Source organism: Hyaena hyaena, unplaced genomic scaffold (assembly GCF_003009895.1).
Source record: "Hyaena hyaena isolate Hyena2069 unplaced genomic scaffold, ASM300989v1 scaffold_1354, whole genome shotgun sequence".
In the NCBI taxonomy this organism is placed as follows: Eukaryota; Metazoa; Chordata; class Mammalia; order Carnivora; family Hyaenidae; genus Hyaena; species Hyaena hyaena.
Genome location: NW_024081997.1, coordinates 128,311 through 154,622, shown reverse-complemented (window position 1 = coordinate 154,622; position 26,312 = coordinate 128,311). Strand labels below are relative to the sequence as shown.

General features: G+C 59.2%; 1 protein-coding gene across 5 annotated transcripts; it reads left to right on the top strand.

The window, feature by feature from the left end:
• The first annotated feature begins 2,117 nt into the window (after positions 1 to 2,117).
• Positions 2,118 to 26,100, top strand: CLN8 (CLN8 transmembrane ER and ERGIC protein). Of its 5 annotated transcripts, XR_005526780.1 has the most exons (4): positions 2,130 to 2,577; positions 16,060 to 16,729; positions 24,325 to 24,717; positions 25,948 to 26,100. XR_005526780.1 is itself a non-coding variant. In XM_039223529.1 (3 exons), exons 2-3 carry the CDS (start codon positions 16,187 to 16,189, stop codon positions 24,646 to 24,648), a joined length of 825 nt encoding a protein of 274 aa, XP_039079460.1. In that variant the 5' UTR covers positions 2,118 to 2,577; positions 16,060 to 16,186; the 3' UTR covers positions 24,649 to 26,100. The 5 variants fall into 5 exon arrangements, 4 of the variants coding, with proteins under 4 accessions (XP_039079460.1, XP_039079457.1, XP_039079458.1 ...); XM_039223529.1 differs by having other exon boundaries at positions 2,118 to 2,577; positions 16,060 to 16,687; positions 24,325 to 26,100; XM_039223526.1 differs by having other exon boundaries at positions 2,132 to 2,577; positions 24,325 to 26,100.
• The last annotated feature ends 212 nt before the right edge of the window (positions 26,101 to 26,312 follow it).

Below are 26,312 nucleotides of genomic sequence, written 5' to 3'. Positions count from 1 at the left end.
CGCCGAGGAAGGTCACAAGTTCCCTAGAGACGGGCACTGCTCCGTCCATGCCAAAGTGTTCCCTTCCTGCCCAGAGACGTGATTTCCTGAGGTTCTCTTGAAACAGCCTCGGGTCAGGGCTCACACAGCACGTTTGGCCATCGTGACCTAGATGGACACTGGCCGCACCCCTTTCCCCATTCCGGCATGCTGGCTGGTCCCGCACTGCGTCCCACATTCCGGACTGGCCAGCTGCATCTCTGTGGCTGCAGGCCACACGCCCGGGGGCTGTCCCTCTGGGGCCTGCTTCCCTTGTAACACAGGATGAAGATCTAGAACACCTCACAGGTGACAGCGTGACCGACAGCATCGCCAGCAGAGAGCCGCCAGCCTGCCCCACACGCGCCTTAATGCCGGTCACAAATGTGCAGAGTAAGACACTGAACTTAGAGAGTCCAGTGTTGGTGGCCCTGCTGAGAGTGAAGCCCTGTGTGGACCAGGTCCGTGGGGACAGTGCCCACGACAGAGTTGTGTCAGGCACAGAAAACAACCCTAAATCCCCTGAAAGTGCGTGTTCTGGACACAACACTGGCCCATTTGCGAGTGGAAGAGCCCGCCCTCTGATTGGGCCTTGCACGGGGCGGTCACTTCGGCAGGAAGTCTGAGCAGTGTCAGAGCGCAGCCTGTGCGTCGGGTAAGGGTGTCTGCCTCGTCCTCGGAGCGCAGGAGAACCAGAGCCAGGGTCCCCCCAGTCCCCTGCAGCTTCGGGGACACCTGCAGTGCCGTCTGTGCTGACGAGACAACGTCCGGCCAGCGGCTGGCCTCACGTCGGGAGGGCACAGGGCGGATGAGGGGCGGGCGGGCGCGCCTTCCGGTTGGGGGGCTGCTGTCTCACGGTCTCTTAGCAAAGCCCTTGGGGAGCTGACTTCAGACGTTCTCGTCCACCTTAGGCTGCGAGCCCCATAATCCATCCCGCCTTCAGCTTTGAGTCCCGGACGCCCCTCTGATGAAGCAACTTCTCGCCCATGCAGATTTTAACACTGGCACCTCGCAAAGTCCGAGTGTGTATTCCTGCTGCCTTTGGCCGTGTTTTGTTTTTAGGTGACTTCTGGTCTTTTTTTATTCATTAGTTTTCAACTGGGCTGAAAGAACTGTTCGTTCTTCTGAAAACGGAGGCCCGTTCTCATGAGCAGATGGGGGACACCCAGGAAGCAGGCACCGTGAGACGCGCAGGCACGAAGCGATCATCACGGAGGAAGAAGTTGAGGGTTGCAGATTCCTGGACACAGGAGGCCAGGGCAGGTCCCACGGGGCCACCGCGTCGGGGGCAGGAGAAGTGAGGGGAGAGAGGGGGGGAGCCTTTACTGTGGTTTTCATGGGGGGACTGAGCCGGCAAGGCGAGCCGCTGACTGTTCCGGGGCTGGGCAGGTTTGAACAGTTTCCGTGGCTCTGGGTACAGGGGCCGCCCCGGGCAGTTCGCAGGAGGGACAGAGCCCGCAGCTGAGCGCCCAAGAAAGCAGGCGGTTGGGTGCGGCGTGGTCAACCCCCGGGGGACGCAGTCCCCGTGATGTCAGGGCAGCCCCGTGTACCAAAGCGTCATAAAACATAGACGGCAAAACACAGGCTCAATACACAAACCACACAGACATGATGATTTAAACCGAGATTTAGTTTCTCAATTGAGAACATATTCTTTTTTTTTTTTAAGTTTATTTTGAGAAAGAGAGAGAGAGGAGGGACAGAGAGAGAGAGGGAGAATCCCAAGCTGGCTCCACACTGTCAGCACAGAGCTCGACACGGGGCTCAAACTCATAAACTGTGAGATCATGATCTGAGCTGAAATCAACAGTCAGATGCTTAACCAACCGAGCCCCCCGGGGAACCCCCAGAACACATTCTATTTTAGAGCAACGCCTCTGCCCCTTTTGAAATGAATGTGTCAAGGCGAACAGAAACGGTCCCGTTTATTTATTTACTTTAATCTCCTTTGAGCAGGTACTCAGGGAGGATGAAACACACTATAAACAAAAGCGTTATACACGTGGGTAGTACTGTTTTCTACAGCACAGTAACTACCCTAAGAGGAGTCTCTGTTTTCCTGCTATTTGCAAACACAAGCACACACCGCTTCGTTATCTTCTGTCAGTCGTGTGCTAACAAGAATTTTGCTCCCGGATGCCTGGAAGTCAGAGCTAAGTGACGTTCCCGGGCAACGTTAATTGGTAGAAAAGGGCAAAAGGCCTCTTGCCGGTGTGCCGAAGTCGAGCTCCGTGCGTGTCCACGCACCTGGTGGAGACACGTGACGCCTGGTCTGCGGGCCGTGGCCGAGCCCCACGTGGGCGTGGCGTCTCGCGGCCGGTCTGACCGGCAGGCTCCTGACGGTCAGGTCTGCCGAGGCCTCGGGTGTGGGCACGGGGCCCCTGCGCCAGCCCCCGCGGGGGAGGACGGCGTCCCCGGCCCGCGCGCGCCCTGCAGGCCTGCTGTTCCGCCCTGTCCGAGCGCGGTGACTCAGACCTGTTACTGTCACAGGCAGAGGCGGCCGTGCGCCAGGCCGGCACCAGAGACGCGAGGTCACCCAGTTCCCGGGAACCTGCAGAGGTGAGTGGAGAGCCCGGCTCGGCTCCCTCACGAGGGCTTTGACTTAGTTATGGGGGGTGGGCCGGGGGGCGGCGAATGAGAACTGGGTCCGGCGGGGTTCTGGCGGCCCTGCCTCTCCCTGTAAACGTGCACCTGCGGGCGCGCGGGGGGGGGGGGCGGCGAGTGGAGCGGAGGGGACACTCAGGTCGGTTCTCAGTGCCCGGCGGTTTCGGGGACCAGCCCAGCTGCCGTGCCGCCCGGGGACTTGCCCACCCCATCACCTTCCACCTGACCTCTTACACACACTGCACTTTATTTCCCTTTCTATGTCTAGACGTTTGATTTATGTATCGCATTGTGCTTTGTGCTGGGGTGGGGGGCGGGGGGAGGGCGACTTCTGAGCCTGTAAGTCTGTTCGTAAACTAGTTAGTGCCCCAGGTTCAGCAAAGGATTCCAAGCGCCCCTGTCTCTCTGCGGATGTGAGTGAAACATTCCTCAGGGCTGCGCCCCGTCCTTCAGGCCGGCTGAGCCCCTTCTGATTTCACTCAGGGGACGGGCCTGGACACAGCTGCTCGGCGGCGGGAAGCCCCACTGGGCACGCCCGGCCTCTCTGCTTCCCGGGTTTGTCATCTCAGCCTCCGCAGCACTGACTTCCTTTGTTGTGGGTGCTGTTCTGGGTCTCTGGGTGCAGCAGCCTCCGGCCCCGGAAGGGCCTCAGCCCCACCCCAGTAATTGTGAAGACTCAGGTGCCCCACTGGGCCGGCCAGCCCGGGCTCTGCTTGGGCAGGGCCCCTCTGGGACAGCCTGGCTTCGTAGCCCTTGAACAGACACCCTCTTCTCAAGATGTTGTTTTAAACCCTGGTTGTTTGGGTCATATATTTGGCCAGCTGAGACTCAGGGCTCCTTTCGTGCCAAGATAATCACAGCCCTTGGCTTCCAGACCATTCCCCTGCCCTGGGTCAGCTGATGCTCCCGAGCAGAAGCCCTGATGCTTCCAGAAACTTTGGATGGATTCCAGCTTTATGTGTTTGTGGCTCAGAGAGGTCACTCAAGCCTTCCCAGGTCACAACAGCAGTGCAGGCAAAGGGCCCCCAGTTCAGGGCCCTCTGAAAATCTGGGATGTGAGCCATCGAACGTGGTTTCTGGGTCAAACATATGCTTTTCAGAAAAGAGACGGATGCAGTGAAGACTCATACAGGCAAGAGGGATTTCAAGAGAACGCTTTCTTCTCTGGCATTCGTTCCTCTTTCTAAGAAGCTTCTCCCCCACCCACAATTGTTGAAGACAACCTTACTGTGACGCTTGTCGAAGAATGTCAAATGGATATTATTCAGGAACCTTCCGCCAGTGGCTCGGTGTCCCTGCGGTGGTCTTTGCAGTCAGGGAGGCATGGGGTGCAAGTCTGAACACAAGGAAAAGGGGTGACAGCGGAGGGCGGGTGCATGCTGGGATGCTGGGGCGCAGAAACATCACGGCTGGCGTGCTCTTGCCAGACCAGCCCGACGGAATTCTTGCCGAAGCAGGCCGAGGCGACGGCATCAAGGGTGGGGATTCTGCCACACTGGACTGAGCGTGCCAGGGCCTAGCCCCAGGTGGGGGCCTTGAGGGTCAGAGGAGCCCCAGGTCAGGGGCGTCTCCAGCACAGCAGGGCCAAGAACCTGGCATTGGCAATGCCCGTGTCCAGAGGATCCCGGGTCGTTTCTGATCCATGGTCTGCAGATCTGTGAACTGGGGTCCAAGGCTTTAACATTTTTTTAATGTTTATTTTTGAAGGAGAGTGAGACAGAGCATCAGCAGGGGAGGGACAGAGAGAAAGAGAGAGAGGGAGACACAGAATCTGAAGCAGGCTCCAGGCTCTGAGCTGTCAGCACAGAGCCTGACACGGGGCTCGAACTCACAAACCGTGAGATGATGACCTGAACTAAAGTCGGACGCCTAACTGACCGAGCCACCCAGGTGACCCTAAAATGTTGTTTGTTGGAATATCTCTCCTCCTCAGCTAACTGCTCTCTGGTGAGAAACACGTAGATTTAAAAGGGGGAAAGCCCCTCCCACTCCCCTATGAGAATTTAGTCTTTCTACTTGGTTCTTACCAAGAAATAGGCGGAGGGGTGCGTGGGTGGCTCAATGGGTTAAGGATCTGACTTCCGCTCAGGTCATGATCTCATGGTCTGTGGGTTCGAGCCCCGCATCGGGCTCTGTGCTGACAGCTCAGAGCCTGGAGCTGCTTCAGATTCTGTGTCTCCCTCTCTCTCCCGCTTGCACTCTGTCTCAAAGTAAATAAACATAGAAATTAAAAAAAAAAAAAAGAAGCAGAAAAGGAAAAATCTCACTGCCCCCCCACCCTAGTAATTAATGTTTTTAGAAAATCTGTGTTGTTCTTAATCAGGCGAACAATGAGCCTTATTGCTTACGCCATCAGAAAGGAAAGGAAATATTAAAACTGTCCCGCCCACTTCCTCCAAAAAATCCATTTCAATTGCCTCCAAATACCTCATGGACTTGAATTTCAAAACTCAGGTCATGTTTCAGCAGCTGAGGGGAGGGGACAAGTTCCTGACCTTACCACGCCATGGCCTGGCTTCATCACCCAGGAGACGGGGGGCGGATCGCCTACAAGCACGTGCCAGGCCAGCCAGGTGGTTCTGAAGGACCCGCTTCCAGAAGCGCCCACCAGGCTGCATCACGCACAGTGGATGTGTTGTGGCATCTGCCAGAGGGAGGGATCAGTGACCTGCTTGGACCCACAGGGCGTCACGAGGAGGACAGTCCCGTGGGTCCCCTGGGAGCAGAAATAAGGCGGTGCTTTCAGTCTCTTGAGTTGCACCGTGTTATTTATTACCAGTTGATCCTGGATTGTTTTCAAATGATAGATCTCATCACGATGCCTCAGAGAAGTCAATGGAAAGGCATGGCCCTTGAACACTTAAATTCTAGCTGAGGCAGTTTCTGCCTATGAGACTGGGCAGGTTGTCACTTGGTATTTCTGAGCCCCAGTTCCTTAATTATAAGGGGACACTGAGGGCAAGGAGAAAGGGAGTGCCCCGCGATGCCACACACAGCACTACGGCCATGTTTAAATACTTTCTAAATATTTATTTTTGAGAGAGACAGAGACAGAGTGCAAGCAGGAGAGAAGCAGAAAGAGAGAGACACAGAATTCGAAGGAGGCTCCAGGCTCCGAGCTGTCAGCACAGAGCCTGACTCAGGGCTTGAACTCGCAAACCGTGAGATCTTGACCTGAGCCGAAGTCAGAGGCTTAACTGACTGAGCCACCCAGGCGCCCCTATGGCTACATTTTTGTGACACTCACGACTCAGAATTTCACCGAAAGCAAGGTGGCACACGTCAGAAAAAGCACTGAACTTGAAAACCTGAATGGGAATGGAAACCTTCTTCCTAATGTGCTGAAAGTAGAGTGATTTTCCGATACTTTTTTTTTTAATTTTTTTTTTAATGTTTTATTTATTTCTAGGAGAGAGAGAGAGAGAGAGACAGCGTGAGCAGGGGAGGGTCAGAGAGAGAGGGAGTTACAGACTCTGAAACAGGCTCCAGGCTCTGAGCTGGCAGTCAGCTCAGAGCCCGACGCGGGGCTTGAACCCACGAACCGCGAGATCATGACCTAAGTGAAAGTCGGACGCTTAACCGACTAAGCCACCCAGGTGCCCCATCCGATACTTTATTTTTAAAGAACATTTACAGTAAATGTCATTGGCCCCAGAAGTACATGCGCTGTGGTTATTGTCAACACATCTCAGGGAAGGGAAACTAAACAAAACAAAAGCATGTGATTCAGGGTCCGTCATATTCTTAATTCAGCTCAATGAAGTGTTTGAGGGCCCCTCATGTAGGAGTCTGGGATGGGTAGGCATGTGGGTGCAGCTTTAAGGGATTTTCACAAGTCAGCGGACATTCACTGGCCACTGAGGATGTTCTAGACACTTCCCTAAGAGCTGGGGATACAAGAGGGAGCAGGGGGTGCTGGGGGACTCAAGTCATTTAAGTGTCCGACTCTTGATGTGGCTCAGGTCATGATCTCAGGGTTTATGAGATCGAGCCCCACCCGGGCTCCATGCTGACAGCACGAAGCTTGCTTAGGATTCTCTCTCCCTCTCTCTGCCCCTCCCCTGCCCTCTCTGTCTCAAAACAAATAAACATTAAAAAAAAAAAAAAAAAAAAGGAGCAGGGCCAGGTCCCTCTATATGCAGGGCACATTGTAGTGGGAAGACACAGAAAATAACAAATAACTAAAATACATACATAAAAGTATAAATTACCCAGTGGTGGTAGATGTGGTTAAGGAAGAAAAGGCTCCCGGGGGGGAGTCAGGGGCAAGGGCCCTACTGTGTGCTGACCTGGAGCTGTGCCTGGAGGCCTCAGCGCCCCTGACCGGGTGCCGCTCCCACATTTCCCAGCAGGCGCCCCGGCTCAGGGGCTAAGGGGGTGCAGGCCAGCTTCTCCCAGCTGGTGGTCCCGGAGGCCAGGTCTGCCGGCTCCAAAGCCAGGCTTGTGTGCGAGGCCAGGAGGCGCTGGCCATCCTCCCTCAAGAACAAAACGCCCGGTTCCCAGCCCCTGGGCTCTGTCTTCTGTGGGCTGGTCCCTCAACTGCAGGAGAAGCCGGGGGCACAGGCAAGGCCGGCAAACTTGGCCTTTCCCACCGCAGGCGGCCGCTCCAGAGCCCTCCTCACCCGGAAGGCGAAGGGAAGTTTTACACGCAGTGCACAGTTCCTACGATTAATGACTGTGTATTATTAAGCATCAGGCACTGAACGCGAACGGAATGCCAGCCACCAGCCCTGTCGTAACAGCCAACGCTCCGGGCAGCGTTCTGAGTGGACGCTGTGCTATCTTCCATTTCACAGAAGAGGACTGAGGGCCAGGGGCCGAGGAGCCGTGGGGGGCACACGGCCTGCGGTGTACCCATCACCCACCTGGAAGCGCTCTGCAAACCACAAGCCACTATAAGCCACCAGGGTCCTGGGGAAAGGAACACAGCTGCTCTCTGGAGCAGGAAAGGAGTTCCCCGGGGGGGGGGGGGGGGGGGGGGGGGGGGGGGGGGGGGGGGGGGGGGGGGGGGGGGGGGGGGGGGGGGGATGGCATTAACGCGGTGACCCCAGAGTGACAGTCGGGCAGGCGCTCAGGGGGCTGTCTTCCCACTTCGCACACCAGACACTAGGGCTGAGCCAAGGCCCACATTTGCCGAAGGCCACGGGGGCCTGGGAAGTGAAACTGTACCAGAATGTTCCCCATTTCCAAGCCGGCTCTATTTTTACAGGCTGACTGCTGAGTCACCACTGGGTGGGGTGGGGGCGGGGCCTCCAGCTGGGGCCCAGCTGTGAGCCGCATCCCTGGCTTCAGGGGTGCGGGGTGCGGGGGTCTCTGTGGGGTCCGGGGAGGGCTCTGTGGGGTCCCTATGGGGTCCCAGTGGGGGTTCCGTGGCGTCTGGGGGCGGCTCCCTGAGGACTCCGTGAGGTTCCAGTAGGGGTTCCGTGAAGACTCCGTGGGGTCCCAGTGGGGGTTCCGTGGGGTCTCCGTGGGGTCCCAGTGGGGGCTCCGCAGTCTCATCGCGGTGCCGGATCCCCGTGAGCCCGGGCCCTGACGTGGGCGGTGGGCACAGAGACCCCCGGGGCCGTGGGGTCGGCTCAGACGCTCCCCTTCCTCAGACAGCCGCTGCTCTCCAGGGGTCACCTGGGGCGCAACGAGGGCACCGGGGGTCTGCGCACAACAGACAACCAGCGAGGCGCGGCAGGGGCCACAAGTCGGAGTCCCGTCCGCGCCCGCGTCTCCCCCGCGCCCGTGTCTCCCCCGCGCCCGTGGTTCCGTCCGGCCCGCTGGCGCTCCCCCCGGTTCCCCAGCGCCCGTGGTTCCGTCCGGTCCGCGTTAGGTCCCCCCCCCCCCACCGCTCCGCGCCCGTGGTTCCGTCCGGCCCGCTAGCCCGCCCCCCGGTTCCCCCGCGCCCAGGGTTCCGTGCGGGCCCGCGCTAGGCCCCGCCCAGCGGACGTGCGCATGCGCATCCGTGGTTGCAGCGAGGTCGTGACGGCGCCCGCGCGGTGAGTGCGGGCTCGGGTGGGCTGCGCGCGGCGAGCCGGGGGATGTGCGGGCAGGGGCCGGAGGGACCGGGGCCGCGGGGACGGGGTGGGCGTCCCCTCTGGCGGGGCGGGGTCTGCGCTTCCCTGCGGCGCGGCCGCGAGTGAGGCCCCGGCTTGGACTGGGGGGCGGGGATGCGCCGCGCAGGTCCCCGGCCGCCCGGCGTGCAGGTGCGCCCTGTGCGGGGGCGCCCGGTGCCTGTGCGGGGGCGCCCGGCGTGTGGGGGAGCCCTGTGCGGGGGCGCCCTGTGCAGGTGAGCCCGGCGTGCGGGGGAGCCCTGGGCGGGGGCGCCCCGTGCCTGTGCGGGGAAGCCCGGCGGGTTGGGGAACTCTGTGCGGGTGCGCCCTGTGCAGGTGAGCCCGGCGTGCGGGGGCGCCCTGTGCGGGTGCGCCCGGTGCCTGTGCGGGGAAGCCCGGCGTGTTGGGGAACTCTGTGCGGGTGCGCCCTGTGCAGGTGAGCCCGGCGTGCGGGTGCGCCCTGTGCAGGTGAGCCCGGCGTGTGGGGGAGCCCTGTGCGGGGGCGCCCGGTGCCTGTGTAAGGGGGCCCGGCGTGCAGGGGAGCCCTGTCCAGATGCGCCCTGTGCGGGGGAGCCCCGTGCGGGTGCGCCGCGGAGCCCGGGAAGGAGCGCGGCGGGGCGGCGAGCCTTCCTCAGGCAGCCCCCGGGCCCTGCTTGCTGTGCGGAAACCCTGGCGCTGAGCCCGTGGTTCGTCTCTGGGTGGCCTGGGCCACGTGCACTGCCCGGCAGTGGGGAGCTGTGAGAAACGGGGAGCCTGAGGGCGCGCTGGATGGGGCAGCGTGCCCTCGCGGGGTGGTCCCCATGCCCGGGAGGCATCCATGCCCGGGAGGCATACTTGGCACGTAGGATTGAGGACTGGAAAGGAGCAGGTGCCAGGCAGCGTGTGTACCTGAGCTGGTACTGAGTGAAATGACTGAACCGAAACCGGCCGTGCTGCCTGGAGCCGGCTTGGAGGACCACACCCTTGGGCAGATTTTCTGAGGTTCGTCGTTTCTTGAGTCTGAATTTCTTTAATTTTGAAAGAAATGTTTCTACACACGGCCAAACCATACTTATCAAAATGATACACACAGAATTCTCACGCAGGCAGGGGACCTGTGTCAGGGTCCTTTGACATCCTTGACTGCGAGCCCAGCAGGGTGGGCGAGCCCAGGGCGCCCTGAAACCACAGGCCTGCGGTATCCCTTCCTGGGGCTGAAGGGGGGAGCACAGCCCCTTTTCAGCGTCGTGGTTTAACTTCTCTGACTGAAATGGCCAGTCCCCGGGAAATGGTGACAGTTTTGTCTCCCCGGTCAAGTGCTCCTCACGGGGTTTGTTAAGCAATAACCCAGCGTGATGTACAAAGTGTGCACCCGTTTTTCGTCTTTTTTATTTCATTTCCAAGTTTTGGGTCAGTGATCTGAGCCAAACACACAACTCCTCATATGTCCAGCCATTTAGCACCCGCTGAACACTTCCGTGGGCGTCAGATGGAGCTCTCGGGGTCCCGGGGGCCACAGAGTCCCATCCCTGGACACACGGCTGCCACGTCACTCTGTGACCCTTAAACTAACACTCATTAATTTTTTTTAAATGGCGGGTCCAGAGCAATGCATTCGCCGAAACCAGCAAATCTTAGAAAGACAAGGTTTGTAGATAGATTTTTCCCAAAGAAAACGAAGGTCTGCGGAGTGTTGGGTGGGGGGCCTCGGGCTCCTCCTCCCCCAGCAGCTCCCCAACCGCCTGGGCTTGGACGCCTCCCAGTGGACACAAAGCCTAAGCGTGAGCCGGTGGGCCTTCGCCGTCCCCGCGAGGGAATGGTGACTTCCAGCGGTGACCGCCCGCTAGACCGCAGGCCCCAGGAAGGAGCCTCCAGTCTGAGAGGCGGGCACGCGGCAGCAGGACTGCGGTCCTCTGTGCCATGTGCCATCTAAGGTGAGCGGGACGTGGTCAGGGTGACAGGCCTGGGAAAGACAGGCGGACCTGGGACTCGGCCCCACCCTGTCTGCACGGCCTTTCCGGAAGAGGCCTGCCCTTCTCCCTGTGGTGGCTCATCTCACCTGAGCACCCGCCCTGGGCGGTGCCGCTGGGCCTGTGCGGTTCCCCAGGGACCAGGGGCCCGGCCCCGAGAGACCAGGGGCCGGTGTCTGAGACACCAGGGTGCCGGCTGAGGCCAGACCAGCACCCGCTGCTCAGAAGCGCGGGCACCTCAGCTGTGAGGGAGCCGGGCTGAGGGGGAGCGTGTGCGCTCGGGTTGCGAGCGAGCGTCAGAACGGGGAGTGGGTTTAGGACTGAAGGGGAACCGAGTTGCTGGTTTCCCCGGCACGTGTCTCCGCTCGGCCTCTCTTGTTCGTTTCAGTGTCTGACCCTAACCTGTCTGCAGCTCTCTTTTCCCGTTTTTACACGTGATGTTGTCCTCTAAAGGGTTCAGAAGGCTCCTCGGGTTTTTCCATGGCGTGGTTTCAAATAACTTTTAAGTTTACTTATTTTGAGAGAGAGAGAGAGAGAGGAGGGGCAAAGAGAGAATCCCCAGCAGACTCTGTACTGTCAGCAGGGAGCCCAGCACGGGCTCGTTCCCACGAACTGTGAGATCATGACCTGAGCTGAAATCAAGAGTCCGACGCTTAGCCTCCCAACCCCCTGAGCGCCCCTCCGTGGTGTCTGTTAAAGGACAGTGGTTTTTCTCGGATTTCTGAGCCCTCGGAGCCAGTGCCCTGTCACCCACGTGAAGAGCTGGCCTGCCCGCGGCCGCCTCACCGGGGCCCCTCACTGAGCCCTGCCTCCCGTCCTTGCCTCACGTTGTCTCACTGTTAGGGACTCAGGCATGTGGTTCCGAAACATGGAGACCCGGTCACGGTCCTGTGTTCTAGCATCTTCCCCAGGACGGCGAGTTTGGTGAGCGGATCCCTGTCTCGTAACCTCCGCTTTTCTGTTCCCTTTACCCGGGATGGTGCACGTCTCCGCGTGGGGGCACAGCAAGGCCGTCCCCTTCCAGACCCTCGGGACCCCCTCGTCCCTGTGCCGCTCGGGGGGGGGGGGCAGGGACGCCCGGGGAGGGGCACAGGGAAGAGGGACTCACGGTGGCCTGCTTCCAGGGTTTCTTTCCAGCAGGACATTCGGTGTGTCTGTGGCTCGCGTGTAAAACACCTGCCACTCTCAGAAGCCCCTGGAGCTGCGTCTGAGCCCTGCTAACCTGGGGTGCAGGCGGGAAGAGACGAAGCCGCTGGGCCCCAGAGCCCTGGGTGTTGACTGCCAGGCGGGGGCCGGAGGTCATGCCCATTCAGCGGCTCCGCACCTGCCTTCTGGCGCCGCCTGCTTAGGAGATGCTGGAGCGGGGCCGTCCGTCGGGGGCAGGAAAGGAGTCCGGAGGTGGGCCCAGTCACGGGCACGCTCCACGCGCGTGGAGGCCACGCTGACAGAGAGGCGTCTGGAGGTGATCGAATGCGCACCAGGGGCCGGAGCTCTGAGGTCCGAGTCGTGGCCAGGCGCTGCTCGCAGGCCGGTGGCCTAGCGGGTGCCTGCCACCTGACAGGCACCTCCTGTCCTGGCCCTCCCGCATTTACGGAGGTTTTTTATTCTGAGTGAGAAACTCGGGCCCAGGGTGGCCCCGAAGAGTGGAAACGAGGTCAGAACCCACCGCTCTTCTTTATTCCTTTGGCCGCAGCAGCCTGGAGCCCCTCAGTCCTGAGCCAGACCTTCCTGCAGTGGCACCGGCCCCGGCTCACTGGCCGGGCGAGCCTGAGCCTTAGAGCCTGGGGACCCCTCACCCCCATTGGAAGCCAAGAGCCGCAGAAGTCAGGAGCCGTGGCTGAGAGCGGATTAACACTGTCGTGGCAAAATGGGAACTGTGACCCGGACCTCGTGACCGCCTTGAAAAAACTACAAGCAGCTTTCAGAGGAGCCCATAGGTGGGCAGCGTGGACGGTTCTGTGCAGGGTCACTGGCAACCGTTACCGCTGCCGCTTGCTGCTGCCCAGCCCTGCAGTCTCTGCCGGAAGTCACCCTGCACCGTCCGCCCCTGTGGGGTGACAGGGTGACTTGCCGCAGAACCAGATTGTTCTGTGTGCTTTACGAGGTAGTGGACAGCGAGGACCAGGAAAACCGAGGTTGTCACGCTCGTGGGCCCTGGAGCCGGAAGGCACGTCACCCCGCCCCGAGCTGGGCCACGTGGGGAAGTTCTGGTCGGAGGCAGGGGAAGGTCAGGCTGCAGCCTGTGCTGGGGTTTCCACGGGGACGTAGGGACGTGGGGACTGGCTGGTTTGCACAGTGGGGGGGCGGGGGGGCCGAGGCAGAAGAAGACTGTCTGGAGGCGCAGGGGCGGGTGGAGGGCGGGTGCAGCAGTGCTGGCTCCTGAGTCCAGGGCCTGGATGGGGGAGGGGCCCTGAGAGGTCACTTCCCTGCCTTGTCTAACAGTGGGCTGGCCGGGCAGGGGCGGTGTCCCCCGCCAGGAAGGGCTTTAGCACATCAGCATACAGGGGAATAAACGTGACACACGCGTGTGCACGGACGCCCAGAGCCAGGCGCGCCTCCCAGCCTCTGTCAGACTGGACCTGTGTGCACACGTGTGCGTGTGTTTGGGGTGCGTGAGCAACAGGAATGGAGACCCCGTCCGTGAGGCAGCCCGAGCCTGTCTGATGAGCCCTCCTGGGCACGCAGGCGACCGGCAGCCTCAAGTCCGGGTGGGAAGTGTGTATGTGGGTGCTTTCGTCTTTCCTCCCCGAACCAGTTCACACCCGCAAGGAGCCAGCCTGCTGCGGAGCCTGGTTCGCTGAGAAATAGGAACACAGATGCTTCTGTGAGCTTTGCCTCTGATGGTAGGACCGTTATCAACTCCGAGAGTTCAGTAGTTAGAAAAGGCGCCTTTGTGGTGTGGGCTAAATGAGCTAGTGCTTTCCGCGTCCCTGTAGGCATCACGGTGACTTGGGGCAGAATAGCTCTTTTACCTCTTTTCCCTGAATAGTCCCAGATGGACAGCTGGTTTAATGCCCGTGGCTCCGGGCTCGTGGCTCGCAGTTCAGCCAGACGTGCTGACCTCCCCAAGGACGGACAGCTGGGGGCGCCGTGGGTCCTGTGCAGTCCCGCCCCTCGCCCCCCAGACGTGGGCGGGAGAGGAAGTGCCGGCATGTGAGCGCCCCGCAGAGCTGGGGGATGTGAAAGGTGGGGGGCAGGAGGGGATTGGGGGACGCTGGCCCCTCTGCTGGCCCCTGGTCCTGGGGTTCCCTCCGCACGCTGTGGTCCCGCCCTGCGAGGCTGACGTAGGACGCATCAGGTCCCTTCTTCCTGTTCTGAGGACTTGAGAATCCAGCCTTTGCAGTAAAGTCGACCGCTGGAGCCTGTATTCCACAAGTGTGTCCTGAGCGTGGCCCCTGTGTCGGGCGGGGACGGTGCTGGGCAGGGGAGGGGACAGTGCTGGGCAGGGGGCCCGGCCTCGCCCGCGGAGAGTCTCCTGGAGGTTAGCGTCCCAGAGGCAGGGCGAGTTTCTAGAGACAGCAGAGGAGAAGCGGGAGGCTGGGGGAGGCGCCTGTCCGAGGGGCTGCTGGGGTAGCGGCGCTCACGGGAGATCTGGAGGTAAGGGGCTGACAGGCAGGGCCGGTGAGGGCGGCAGTCGGATGACCAGCGCCAGCAGGAGCCCAGAGGCGAGGGACACGTGTCTTCAAACAGCTGCCCATGCAGGAGGGCGTCGGCCGAGCCACCACCAGACCCTGTCCCGAGAGCTCAGGGCTCGGACCCTACGGGGGCGTGAGTGGAGGGCAGGAACACGGATTCTGGCGACCTTCCCCTGGCGGTCACTACAGCGCGCTGTTGTGCTAACTAAACATAGGACAGCCACCTTCTAATGAGGAGGCAGAAAGTCCTTAGATGTTGGAAATCAGGCCTGAAGTCCATTTTGATGTGGTCTCCAAATTGTACCAAACTATGGTCAGCAACGGGAAATGGGTTGGTTGTGAAAAGAAGAAATATTTTTTTTAAGTGTCTGGTGGGCAGTGAGGGAATGAACTTCTGTTTTTCAAGGTTACAGAGAAAAATTGTTGGGTTGTTTCAGTTGCACTTACCGAGGAGGGGAGTCTGTTCGTGGTGTTTTCTGCGTGGAGGCACCGCCCGCGCAGGAGGAAAGGGCTTGGAAGCAGCGTGGTGAGACCCGCGCCCGCGGCCCTCGGGTTAAGTGCAGTTTATGTTCTCACGCCTGAGTGTAGGGGTCTTGTCATGGTCGGACTCAGAATTCTCACCTCGAATTTAAGAGCGGAGAAGACTGAGGATGACGTATGACGGAGGCGGGTTCCCTCCGGCAAGGACGTGGCACAGCCCGTGGGGCGCTGCTGGGCGCGGGGTCCTGCTGTCCACCCCGTGTCCCGGGGGGGGGGGGCATGCCCGGGCGGCCCGTCCCTCTCCCATCCAGCCCCTGCACTGCTTCCGATGGGAGAGTGCACGCAGGCCTCACACTGCGGGCTGGTCAACGGCCTGGACTGGGGACTGGGTTTTCCTGAGGTTTGTAAGCGATCCTCCTGTGAACACCTGCTGTGTGCCAGACACTGCTGCACCCGTCTACACCGCCACCCCTGCCTCTGGCGCTCCTGCGGTGATCTCTGCGTGTGGGGAGCAAGTGCGGACAGCGCGAAGCCTGCACGCGGCATGGTCGAGTACCGTGCACAGCACCGGGTGCAGCCCGCAGCGGACAGCGCAGGGCCGGGCCCTCTCCTGGGGGCTCGAGGAGCTTTCACAAAGCATATCCTGGTGTGGTTCCCTGAGTGTGTTACCCTGTGGATGAGAGTTTGTGAGTGTGACCCAGGCTGTCACCAGGGTGTCCCATGGCGGAGCCCCAGCCTGTGTGCTGTCAGCCCGGCCACTGCTGCCGTCCCAGCAGCACCTCGCGGCTCCGTGCCCTCCCCTTTCCTCCTCTGCTGCTGCCGGTGGTGTTTCCCTGCTGTGTATGCTTGTGTATCTGCAAAGACACAAGTACAGAGGAGTTGTAACCCCCTCCCGGCACCGCGCACTTCCTGCAGGAGGGGGGGAGTCTCCCGTCCGGTCCCTGCCCCCGCCCGCGGAGGGAGGTGGGGGGGTCCCATCCAGTCCCTGCCTGCGGACGGAGGTGAGGGAGGCTCCCGTCCAGTCCCCGCCCGCGGAGGGAGGTGGGGGGGGTCCCGTCCGGTCCCCGCCCGCAGAGGGAGGTGGGGGGCTCCTGTCCAGTCCCCGCCCGCAGAGGGAGGTGGGGGGGGTCCTGTCCGGTCCCCGCCTGCAGAGGGAGGTGGGGGGCTCCCGTCCAGTCCCTGCCTGCGGACGGAGGTGAGGGAGGCTCCCATCCAGTCCCCGCCCGCGGAGGGAGGTGGGGGGGGTCCCGTCCGGTCCCCGCCCGCGGAGGAAGGTGAGGGAGGTGGGGGGCTCCCGTCCGGTCCCCACCACGTGAACCTGTGTTCCTTCTTCAGGTGGGAGATGAATACATGACGAGTCCAGAGGCACCTGCTGGGACGGTCCCCTGTGGGAGGAGACCCGGCGGGGGCCTGGAACCCTGCGTTGGCCCTGGGACGCCTTTCGTATCACACACCCAGGACAATGACTCATGTGAGCGATGGCGGGACATCGGGGAGCATTTTTGACCTGGACTACACGTCCTGGAAGATCCGCTCGACGCTGGTGGTCGCCGGCTTCGTCTTCTACGTGGGCGTCTTCGTCGTCTGCCACCAGCTGTCCTCGTCCCTGAATGCCACCTACCGCTCCCTGGTGGCCAGAGAGAAGGTCTTCTGGAACCTGGCGGCCACCCGCGCCGTCTTCGGCGTTCAGAGCACGGCCGCGGGGCTGTGGGCCTTGCTGGCAGACCCCGTGCTCCAGGCCGACAAGGCGTGCGGCCAGCAGAACTGGTGCTGGTTTCACGTGGCCACGGCCACGGGATTCTTCCTCTTTGAAAACGTAGCGGTTCATGTGTCCAACGCGCTCTTCCGGACATTCGACGTGTTCCTGGTGGTGCACCACCTCTTTGCCTTCCTGGGCTTCCTCGGCTCCGTGGTCAACCTCAGGGCGGGCCACTACCTGGCCATGATCACGCTGCTGCTGGAGGTGAGCACTCCCTTCACCTGCATCTCCTGGATGCTCCTGAAGGTGAGTGTTCCCTGTGGGCGCGGGGGCTCGCCCGCCGGCTCGGCCCTCGTCAGCGTGCCCTGGGGGGCAGAGCAGAGCCCTGCGCCCGGGTCGCCCCGTGCCGCGGCTTCGCTGCGTGCCACGCTCTGCGGTCACCGCCAGACCAGGCCGTGGCGTGCATGCTTAGCAGCAATAGTCGTATGTTGGATTCCGTGTTACTCGTTGTTTTAATGTTTATTTTGAGAGACCGTGCAGTGGAGGAGGGGGAGAGGGGGAGAGAGAGAGAGAATGAGAATCCCAAGCAGGCTCCGTGCTGTCAGCGCAGAGCCCCACAAACCGTGAGATCATATCCTGAGCAGAAATCCAGAATCAGATGCTTAACCAACTGAGCTACTCAGGCGTCCCTCCATGTTACTAATTTTACCATGTTACTAATTTTATTTTATTTTAATCTTTTAAATCTCCATTTACTTTTCAGAGAGGGGGATAGAGAGAGAGAGCAAGCACAGGCAGGGGAGGGGCAGAGAGAGAGGGAGACACGGAATCCAAGGCAAGCCCCAGGCTCTGAGCCGTCAGCACAGAGCCCGACGCGGGGCTTGAACTCCAGACCCGCGAGATCATGACCTGAGCTGAAGTTGGATGTTTAACTGACTGAGCCTCCCAGGCGGCCCTACTAATTTCAAGCAAATCTTTTAAGCTTCTGGCTCCATAACAAAACGAGCCTCCGTGGATCTGAGTTGATAGTACTTTGTAAGCCCCAGAAAACGTGATGCATTTTTGTCTCAATTGCTTTTTTAAACACGATCCAGAAGCACATCTATGAATGCACACATCTTTTTGAAAGTTTTAGTTCATCTTACGTTAACACTTGGTCTACCCTCTTGACCAGTGTTTAGGTAATGGGCGTTACTGCAGAACTTTCTAGCTCACCCCCATTGCTTGGCTGAGACTTTGTGCCTGGTAATAAGTACCCCGCCGCCCTTCTCCAGCCCTGGGCACCCAGCATTCCACACCCATCTGTGCATTTGACTCGTATCCGTAGAGCCGTGCGATGTTTGTCCTTCTGTGACTGGCTAGCCACCCTGAGCCTCATGTCCACAAGGTTCATCCACGTTGCACATTGAAGAAGCTCCTTTTTTCAGGCCGAACAGTTTTCCGTTCTGCGTGCACACCACACTTTGTGTGTCTGTGCACCTACCGCGGGCACCCAGCTCCTCTCGTGTCTTAGCTGTTAGTCACCGGGAAGGCGCGAGACCGTGAGGTCAGTTATTTTGGGAAAGTACTAGAAGTGGGGTTACCGGCTCATACAGCAGTTCAGTTTTAGAAAATAAAACCTCCGAACCGTTTTCCACAGTGGCTGCCCCGTTTTCCCTCTCCCCGCACGGCGAGGCTCCCCGTGGCTCCACACCCTCGCTAACGCCGGTCTTTCATGTTCTTGATGACTGTCACCTTGACAGGTGTGAGGTGGCTCCTCGGTGTGGTTCGGGTTTGCATCTCCCCGATGACGAGTGACGTTGAGCATCTTTTTGTACAGCTGTTGGCTTCTCTGGAAAACGAGTCTTTAGGCCATTTTTTGAATCTGATTTATTTTTTTTTTTTACTATCAAGTTGTCGTTCTTTATATATATTGGAGACTGATCTGTTTTTATGTGGTTCGCAGATACTTTCTCCCGCTTTGTAGGTTGTATTTTCACCCCCTTGATTGTTTCCTTTGCTGTGAGGCAGGACATTAGTTTCATGCAGACCCAGTTGTTTATTTGTATTTCTGTTGCCTGTGCCCTTGGTGTACACCCGTGGAGTCACTGCCAGGGCCAATGTCCTGAGGCTTTTTCCCCATGTTTTCTTCAGGAGTCTTAGTTATCGGTCTTATTTTTAAGACGAATCCATTCTGACTTGACTTTGGGAAGTCTGCGGGACTTTGGAAGTGTCTGGCGTGGGAACATGGCCCCATTTCGTTCCTTTGCACGTGGCTGTCCGGTCTCCCCAGCAGCACCTGTCCAAGGTCCTGCGCTTGCCCCGCTGTCGGAGAGGAACCGATGGGATGTGGGGGATTTCTCCCCGGGCTCCGTGTTCTGTTCCGGCCGACTGCGTGCAGTGCCGTGCAACTTTGATTAGCTTTGTGATAGAGTTTGAAATCAGGAAGTGTGACGCCTTTATCTTCGTTCTTCTTTCTCAAGAGTGACATGACTCTTTGTGGTCTCTTGTGGTTTCCTATGAATTTTACAATTGTTCTTCTTCTGTAAAAAGCATCATTGTGATTTCGATAGGGATGGCGTTAAATGTGTAGATCACTTTGGCGAACTTTCTAGTGAAGTCTTCTGTTCTTCACTGTGTCCTCAGCTCCTTGATTTCTGTCTGGTACTTTTTTGTTGTTAACATTTTCCTGTCTCTTTGGGAAATTCTCGCTTTGGTCCTGCGTTGTGCTCATGACTTCAGTGAAAATATTGACAGCAGTTGTGTGCAGTCCTCTGTCCCATACATCTTTCAACCCTGTCTCATTGGGTGTGTTCCTGGAGTATCGCCTCGTTCCTTGGTTCAGAGCACCCGGCCTGGTCCTGCGGCCCAGGTGCATTGCTGCCTGTGCGTTAGAGCACACGGGCACCTCCCTGGTCTGCACACACTCCTCACGTGGAAGACGGCCGCCCGCTGCTCAGGCCGGCCGCAGGCTCCGGTGTCTCAGACCGCCGGGGGTCTGCCAGCCAAGCCACCGCCACTGCCCTCCACACTCTGCTGGACCATCAGACCCAGGCCCGCCCTCCGGGAGCCCCTTGGAACAGTCGGGGTATTGGACGCGTGCACCGGCTCCTTCCTCTTCTGGGGTCTCTTCCTGGCCGTGTGGTACAAGAGGGTGTCCTGGGTGTCCCTCCGGCCACGACGAGTGTGGGCCCTCCTGTGCGCAGGGGCCTCTCGATCAGTGTAGCATTTCCCGGAGGGACTGTGTGCTGAACAGTTGCTAGACTCGTGTCTGTGGGGAGGCGGGCCCAGGCTTCCCACCCGCCATCTCCCTGGCGACCAGCACACGTGACTTTTTGTCTCTGAATCGGGTTGTTTAGGGCCTGACATCGTTATTTATGTATTTGTTCCCTTTTTGTTTTTAAGAGTCTATTTTTAAAACAAGTGTGTCTTCTACATACAATCTCGACTCTTATTCTGATATCAAGATGTTCACATCAAACTCCTAGAATTATATTTTCAGCGTAGATTCTGGCCATCTTTCATGACGTGTTGTTCACAGGCTGTTTTACGTGAACCTGAAATACAGCTTTTTGTTCCGCGAATGTCTACCGCAGTCAGCACGCGCGGCCATGTCCCTGAGCACTCCTGCGACAGCGTCGCAGCTTTGGGAGGAATTGCAGACGTAGGAACCACCACACTCCCTGGCGGGTCCGCGGGGGTCGGTGGCGTACGCACACCAGGAGCGGCTTCGCAGAAGCGTGCAGACTGTTCATCCGTAGCCGGCCACGTGGCCAGTGGTCCTGCCGCCCCCCAGGGCCGCCCCCCGCCCGGTGCCACAGGAGGATGTGTGGGTAGAGGGGCAGGGGCCGTGGAGAGGGGGCGGGGGGCCGGGCTGAGATGAACCAGGGCAGGCGCCGCGGGCGCTACTGCATCCGGGCAGTTAAGCATCTGGACAGATGCTCGTGGATGGGGGGTTGCGGGTGGCGTGAGGTCCTCAGACAGGAGTGACCTGGGGGAAGGCTGGAAACCACTATGGAGCAAAGGGGCCTTTCTGCTCAGCCGAGCTCTGAACGGTCATTGAGGCCCCAGGTCCTAGAGTGGGTCGTTTAGGGTAAGATGCTGTGGCCTGGGACCAGCGAGCACCGGTCATGCCACGTGGCTTTCCGGGGCTGCCCCTGTGGGTGTCCTCCCCACGGAGCGGGGCCTCCTGAGGATGGAGAGCAGGGTGGATGCTTCCCTCACTCTCTGGCCGTGAGCACGCATCATCGTGGGCGGGTGTGGACGGAGGGTGTGCGGGCCAGGCGAGCTGTGGTCCAGCATCCTGACTTTACTCTCCCTCTTGCACCTGCAAATGCCAGGCTTCACAGCGGACATGGCTGTGGTGGGGAGGGACGTCCCCAAAGGGACAGCAGAGGAGTTGCGCAGTCCGTGTGCTTGGCCACTGTGTCCCGCGGTGACCTGAGCCACAACCTGCGAGACACACGAGTTCGGGCTGATTCACGCTTTTTGAGAACATAGATTATCAGTTATCTCGGATTTTTGTCATTTTTTGTAGAAAGGTCTTAAACAGAGAGAAGAAATGAAAGTCTTTCCTATCTCTTTGCAGTGCTCAGAGGTGACTGGTGTTGAAGGGCTTCATGGGTGTTTTTCCAGACATGTCTATGTCCCGCCTGGAGCAGGGCCTCCGGGGAGCGACTGGGCCTCTCCCTCCTCAGGTGTGCAGGGAGGCCCGGGCACAGGAGAGAGGCTGGCTCTGTGTTTTCCACTGTCTGTGCAGCCCGCCGTGCATGCAGGATGGATTTTCGTGCGGTCGCTTCTACCACCACTCACTCTGCAGAGCCAGCAGGCGCCGCCGCCAGGACGTGCCCTGAGCTCAGGCATGTGGGGCCAGAAATTCAAGCTATTTCATTCCGTGTAGTTCACACGCTGTAAACATAAATACGTGCTGCCTAGCAAAGTGACATCCTTGTAAGCTTTTCATAAAGCTGGGAATCTGGATTCAAGAGTCTGCCAGCCACTGAGGTCTGGTTTCATGACACATGAAAGAGTGTAAATCAGGACCAAAAACATCTCCATCATTTAGGACGGGTTTTTATGTCAAAAACAGCGGCTTATTCTTAGCATTTCCTCCTCGACTGGGATTCTGAAATGCCGTTTGGACTCACACAGGACTCACACACTCGATGATAAAATTCATCCAGAAGCAGAACACACTGGTCCATGACGAGAAGTAGGTAAGGTAAAAACCGCCCACTGTCGTGTGTGTGTCCCGTGCTGTGCCCGCCTCCGGGACCCGGGGCCGCACAAAGCCGTCTCTGTGTGTGTTGTCACAGAGCTCCCTCCTGTCCCTGGCTTTTCTTAGAACCCTGTCACCTCGTGACACAGAGGAATGCCAAAGAATGCTCAGTTCGCAAGCTTTGAGCTTTCCAACTGTAATACAATTACTGTAGAGGAAGAGTTCATATTTGTGATGTGGATATTCGTAATTTAAGAAGAACACTTTCAGCAGTGACAGAAATAATGGAAAAGAGCCCTTTATTTTGTGAATTTTGGAGGGAACTGCAAGGTGAGGCGGAGTCTGGTGCCGCCCAGCAAGCAGGAGAGGTGACGGGAAGGTGCCTTGAGGTTTGCCTGGCCACGCCGTGCTCTATAGTCGGTATATGGAAAGGCTCAGTCTTTTCCACAGGACCATTCGGACACTGAAAATGTGGAAGATTGGGAGGAATGTGTTCAACGGACTGAGCTCTGGAGGTGGGGCCCGTGCAGGCAGATACAGGCTTTGTTCCCTTGGGAAAGAGAGTGAGGCCAAGTGCAGGGGAACTCGCACAGGGAGCAGAGCCCAGTGCAGCCGGGACCGGGCGTCCACACCACATATGTGCGTCCGGGCCCCACCCGTGCTGGGTGCGTGTCTGAGGGAGGGCACGTGAACAGTGTGCCTGTGCCAAAGCCAACTGTTGTCCATGCCACCACTGGACCTGGTGACTGGGGCCACTTGGCAGCAGCCACACTATTTCTCACCGAGACTAGGGCACTCCGGGGTGCCAGGGCACCAGGTTCCTGCCGACGGAGGGCTGACTGTGGTCATGGCTTCTCCTTCAGACAGCCAGGAGCCTCCAAGATCTGCAGCCTCACCCTCTGATTTTACAGAAAAGTTAATGGGCACATTTGTTTTATCCTCCTGTCACTCAGCCATCAGACCAATGACAGGGATCCTCCTGGTCACAGCTCCTCCCCCGTCCACGTCTCGGGCCCCAGATGCTACACTTTTGGATCTGCGCCTCCTTGGCCCTTACACCTGTGCATTTATCCTGCTCCAGCAGAGCGGGGTTCACGGGAAGCACATGGCTATGATCCACCTCGAGTGGCACCAAACACGGGCTTGTAGTTTTATTTCCCCAGGGTTGGGGCAGACTGAGCACTTGGTGAGTTTGCGAAGAGCTGCCCGCGAGGTCTGAAGGTGGCGCGTTCTGCTCCAGCAGCGCAGCTTCGGTCCCTGGAGACTGAAGTAGGGACGCTGTCTGTGGGGGCCGAGACACCCGCCTCAGGAACCCGTGTGCCTGGAGAGGGCGCGTCTGTTAGAGCCTCCACGGGGCTCCCCGACTGTCTCCTCTGCTTCTCTCCTCTGCTTCGTGTTGGTGCTTTCCTCTAGACTTAGTAAGAGCTCATGACTAGGGCTGGAGTGTTTAGCGTTTGAACTCTGCTGGAATAAATAGAACGTTCTTCCAGACATTATTTACACCTAATGTAACTCTCAGCAATACTAGAAAACATACATGGGTGTGTCCGAGCTGAAAGTAGGCGGCCATTCAGATTTTTTGTGAAGTTATTTTTGGGCCAAGCTCCCAGTGTTTCAGACAGGAAGTAAGTTCCTTGTTTTTCTCAGTTGATTTTTCCTAAGTCATCAATGCATGGATTCTCCTTCTCCTTTGTCTGAGCTGTGAGGACACTTTTATGACAGAGTTAGGATTCCTTTCCCACGTTTAAAAAACAGATTCCCTTTTGGAAATCTGTTTGCTGCGTCCTCTTCAGGGTTCGGCAGATGTGGCTCAAGCAACGCCCTTTCCTGAGGTCATTTCTGCTCCTGTTCTCGGGGCCTCTCGGCCTCGAACTGCCGAGTTTCCTTGCGCAGAAGCAAGACACTGTCCCCACCTGGGAGGGGCCGCCTTGGGCCTGGAGCTCCTGAGGGAGATTGTGCAGCTTGGGTTCAACAGAGACGAGTTCATAGCGGCCGGTGTGTGGAAGGTCTGAGGGGTGCTGGGATGTGGGGATGCTGATGTCCCGTGCCACCTGCCTGGGGCTCACTGTCCCGTGCCACCTGCCTGGTGCTCACTGTCCCGTGCCAGCTGCCTGGGGCTCACTGTCCCGTGCCAGCTGCCTGGGGCTCACTGTCCCGTGCCACCTGCCTGGTGCTCACTGTCCCGTGCCACCTGCCTGGGGCTCACTGTCCTGGCGCCAGAGTGGCCTGGGGCTGGCCAGGTCCCACCTTCATGCCCAGGATCTGATGGACCATCTTCAAGTTCTGTTTGGTTTTGGCTACAACTCTTGGAAACTAGTTTTAGTGTAAATTTGGAGTCTTTTTAAGTAAAGTCCATTTCCACCTGCGTCCGTGGGCTCCTGGGGTAAAAGTGCCCAAGACCAGACCAGGAGGTAAGTGTGTGGCACCCCCAGCTCCCTGTCGTAGAAACCCTTCTCCCAGGGCCTGGTGACGGCCGGTATGTGCTCACTCAGGGTTGAGAAGGAGACCGAAGTGAGACGGGAAACAAGACGGAACGTGGCTCCTGGGAGCTGGAGTCCAGAGCCGAGGGCAGTCTTCGCTCTGGGCGCCGCCCTCGGGAGAGGGAGGGGTGGGGTTGGTGTGCGCCTGGGCTCCCAGGCGGTGACGCCGTGGGCAGTGTGCCGTGTGCACACACACACTGACGCCCGCGTGCTCTGTCCCGCAGGCCGGCTGGTCCGACTCCCTGTTCTGGAGGATCAACCAGTGGCTGATGATCCACATGTTCCACTGCCGCATGGTGCTCACCTACCACATGTGGTGGGTGTGCTTCTGGCACTGGGACGGCCTGCGCCACAGCCTGTACCCGCCGCACCTGCTGCTGTTCCTCGTGGGGCTGGGCCTGCTCACGCTCGTCATCAACCCCTACTGGACCCACAAGAAGACGCAGCAGCTCCTGACCCCGGTGGACTGGAACTTCGCGCAGCCTGAGCCCGGCGGCGGGACGCCCGCGGGGGCCAACGGCCGGGTGCCGCTGAAGAAGGGGCAGTAGCGAGCGGCTGGGAGCCCGGCGCAGACTCCAGGGCGGGAGGCAGCGAGCGCACCGTGGCGCTCCTCCCAAGTACCGCTGACTGTGGCCCTCGGGTCGGCTTCTGAGTGGCCGCAGAGCGTGTGCAAAGCCTCGGTGTGCTTCTGGGGGCACGTCGGTGCCACGGTGACTCTCTGCTGCCCTGGTTTGCTCCTGAGAGCCTAAGTGTGCGGCCCTATTGACCATCAGGGAGGGCGTCCGCGGTGGCGGCCGGGCCACCTGTCTGGGAGGCAGGGGTACTCCCAGTGCCTGGCGAGACTTGGCATCCGCACTACCCCCCTCCCCCCCGTGCTGTGGCCGTCAGCATCCAGCCTTTCACATCATGTGGTCAGCAGCTCGTGTGTCCTGTCCAGTGGTGGTGACCTTCTTAGTTGCAGGGCACTGTCTTCAGACAGAAAGTGTCCTGTTTGGGCCCCTTGTTAGAATCTCCGTGGATGGAGAGGTCTGCCTGGCCGTGTCAGCGCCATCTGGTGGTGAGGCCACAGGCAGACCGTGTGCCAGAGTGACCCCCCCACCCCCCCTCCCGGGAACTGGGCCAGCTTTCTGGGCACCTGCTTGAGTAGGGGCTGTGGGGGTCACCAGTAAAACCAAGTGTGTATTCACGGTCTCTTGCTCACTTGGCAAAATAAGGTAGATGTTCGGTTTTAGAGCCATTTAAAGGGACCGAGCCGCCGGTGGGCTTCCCACCCAGACCCTCATTCTCTGGCTGTTATTGGTGGGTTCCAGGGCTGGGCAGTGGCCGCTCTGCCCTGTGAGCGGGGAGGTGGGGGGGCAGGCACGTCGCCTCCACCTGCTGGGCCCTCGGGGAGGCATGCACCAGCACTGGGCGGGGAGGCCCAGGTCCCCCCCAACGCCCCCACCCAGCTCCCCAGAGCTCACTTAGGACAGAAGAGACCTGTGTCCGCGGAGTAACCACCTCTTCCATGAATGTGAGGGTTCCTCCCCCCCGACTTCCTTTAGTCCCGAAGAACAGGAACCGAGTAGGTCGTACGTAACAGCAGAGTGCTGCTGGGGGGGAGGGGGGGTGTCATTCCAGCTCTCGAGAGGCTTCAGGGTCCCGCCCTCCTGTGGACAGCGGGGGACACACGTGCAGACACTTGATTCTGGCCTGGAGCGTGCAATTAAAATTAGGTTTGTTGGTTTTTTTGAAGACCTCTTTGGCGTCTTTGCAAAACACGTGTGTTCGTTGGTCACAGAAACGTCCCACTCAGTCTTGAGTGACGCGGGGCTCACGCGTCTTCCTTACCGCCGCTTTGTGCTCAGGTCACGACCTGAGGCCTCCATCTCCTTGTAAGAAGTGAGTGACATCCCCGCGAAGACGACTAACTCCCTCCCTGCGGCCCCGCCCGTGTGGAGCAGACGCTGATGTCTTCCGCGTCCACACAGACATTTAATAAAGTAACTTATAAACATGTTTATGGACTCAGAGGGATGTCTGTTCTTTTTTTTAAATTTTTTTAATGTTTCCATTTTTGAGAGCACGAGTGGAAGCTGGGGAGGGGTTAGAGAGAGGGGAACAGAAGATCTGAGGTGGGTTCTGTGCTGACAGCAAGGAGCCCAACTCGGGGCTTGAACTCACACACCGTGAGATCACGACCTGAGCCGAAGTCGGACGCCAACGGACTGAG